Source organism: Sphaeroforma arctica (genome assembly GCF_001186125.1).
Source record: "Sphaeroforma arctica JP610 unplaced genomic scaffold supercont1.507, whole genome shotgun sequence".
Taxonomy (NCBI): domain Eukaryota; class Ichthyosporea; order Ichthyophonida; genus Sphaeroforma; species Sphaeroforma arctica.
In genome coordinates, this window is record NW_014040051.1 from 11884 (window position 1) to 14383 (window position 2500).

At 39.6% G+C, this 2500-nt stretch overlaps 1 protein-coding gene across 1 annotated transcript in view; it reads right to left on the bottom strand.

Moving 5' to 3' along the window:
- SARC_06831 (hypothetical protein) overlaps positions 1 to 2500 on the bottom strand; it is a 10157-nt gene that overhangs the window by 4711 nt on the left and 2946 nt on the right. Inside the window, exons 3-6 of the mRNA XM_014299245.1 lie at positions 1938 to 2146; positions 1248 to 1421; positions 964 to 1064; positions 395 to 477 (exon numbers count right to left, since the gene is read on the bottom strand). Of these exons, the coding sequence (XP_014154720.1) occupies positions 395 to 477; positions 964 to 1064; positions 1248 to 1421; positions 1938 to 2146 (567 nt within the window). The remainder of the gene's footprint in view (positions 1 to 394; positions 478 to 963; positions 1065 to 1247; positions 1422 to 1937; positions 2147 to 2500) is intronic.

Sequence of the window (2500 nt, forward strand, 5' to 3'; positions counted from 1 at the left end):
GGGTTATGTGCACTCGCTGAATACAACATCCTGCTGAATATATATATATATATATATATATATATATATATACATGCATGCATACATACATATATAAGTCTGAATACCTACTTTACAGACTAGTATGTACGTGTGATGACATACATAGGCATCATTGAGTATCTGATGCACTACGTCACTTGCATGTACCAATAAACACTTGTGTGCACGTCTGCCTACAACAAGACAAAGTTCGGCACATAAATCCACTAAAAAAAATTACATACGGTCTATATACATACAGCAAGCATATATAACTCACATATCGTCATATAAATCTAGATATATAACATATACGTATGTATACATACATATAGGTGTATATAACATATACATACAGGTATATATAACATACACTTGTGCACGGCGTCTGCTAGCCTCCTCGGCATCGCGCTTGCTGGCCTCGATGGCTTCCTGTAGCTGTCTATCTTCTTCTTGCTATTTTGAACAAATCAAATAAAGATAATAGTCTCAGTCACAACCAGACGCACTAAACCTAAACCAATGCTACAAATACTATGTACAGAATAACAAATGACAGATGTCGTATATTTTCATACAGTACCAGTGTTTCATACTGGTGATGTGTCATGATAATGCACATATGAAGTGTGGCGATAACCACCAAGCAAACCTAAACAATGAACCCACTACAGACAAGGAGAATATAAAGATGAGAATGTGCACGTAGAGAGTATAATGCGCAGACATGCGAAGCTGTATACGTTTATACATAGTATAGACATATAGATATATATATGTGTGTGTGTGTATATATATATATATATACGTATATATATATATATATATATACATATATATATTATACACTTGTATACGTATGTACCTCCATCTCTATTTTCTTATCTCTCGCAATCTCATTAGCACAGTCACACCATCAACCACTCACAGCTCACAACTCACCGTGGTGCCGCGTCTCCGTTGTTGGCCTCCACTGCTGGTGCGCTGGGACTGTCCATCTGTGTGACCACCGTATCCTGCACCATAGCCACCACTGCCACCCACTACAAATGTGGTCAAGACAGAGGAGAAGGAATGATAAATGATTATTTAGCGGGATTGGTATGCAAGTATACATGTTCGTTGAGAATTTCATAAATATATATATATATATAGACACGCATGTAGGGATACTCAACACAACCCAATAAACACATCTATCAACTCAGGATCTAAGGTCCACATACTTGGTTGGCGAGGAGGCGGTGCACCCAACCCGTCGTCATAGTGCGAGTCTTGGCCACCAATACTCCCACGCATGCGTTCACGAGCACTCTTGGCCTTCTCGCGTGCTTCTTTGAGTTTGGTATCATCTTTGAGCAGCACAACAAGAGCCTTGGACTTCTCTCGCACATTCTGGCCTGTGAATGGGAGTTAATGGTATGATGTAGTTGTCGGTGTGTGAGCGTATGGGTGGCTGGTTCTGAGAGATTGTCCAGAAAAGGGTTTGAGGTTTGGATGAGGACATATCTATCTGCCTCATTCGTTGAAGATTGGTATTGCTTTTATTGGAGAATAGAAATTATGACTGGTGTCACACACGTCAAATACCAAATGGTGTCTATGAGTACGAAAAACTTCATAATATACATATATATATATATATATGTGTGTGTATGTATGTATGTACGACTATATATATATATATATATATGAGTGTGCGAGTGTACGAATATATATATATATATATGTACGAATATATAAATATATATATATAAGAAATCACACAAAGATGAATTGAATATACAAAATAGCTACCCTGAAGATGTGTATATACATATACATAGATATGCCAGTAGAAACTATAGCAAATAAGCTCCTACTATTGCAGAATCTATTCCTGTGCACACTCAACCGCAGACTGGCTGGGCACATACCCTGATCTCTGCCATCCTTATCGATCATCTGGAAATCCTTGAGGGTCTGGATAGCAAATATATTCTCACGTGACGATTTAACCACCTTCTCTGAGCCAACCTTGATGATGTAGTCCAACAGGATCAGTCCCTTGTACACGTGCCGCCAATACTTCCCAGGCTCGTTCAGGCGCTTCCATAGCATCCCCATGATTTGAGGGAAACACACACTGAGCACACGAAGGCGCCAAGTGAAATAAAGGATTAGTGAAATGAGATGGAAGATAAATCCATATATATCGTGAGCTATGATGCCATATAGGTAGTATCCTGTTGTTTGTACCGCTACAGGCGTAGTCGGGCATACCCGCACTGACAGGACTACGCTGGTAGAAGTGAGACAGTGTTTGTTTTCTTTTCTGCCAAACGGTTTGTTTGTATACAGCGTTGCGTCGTAAACAGAAGTAGCTATAAATGGCTCACAGACAGAATATCGTCCTGAGTGCTATACATGGGCCGTTCAGGCATGCATACGCAACTGTAATCAAAGTATCGAACTATGATTCCATCAATCCCATACAGGG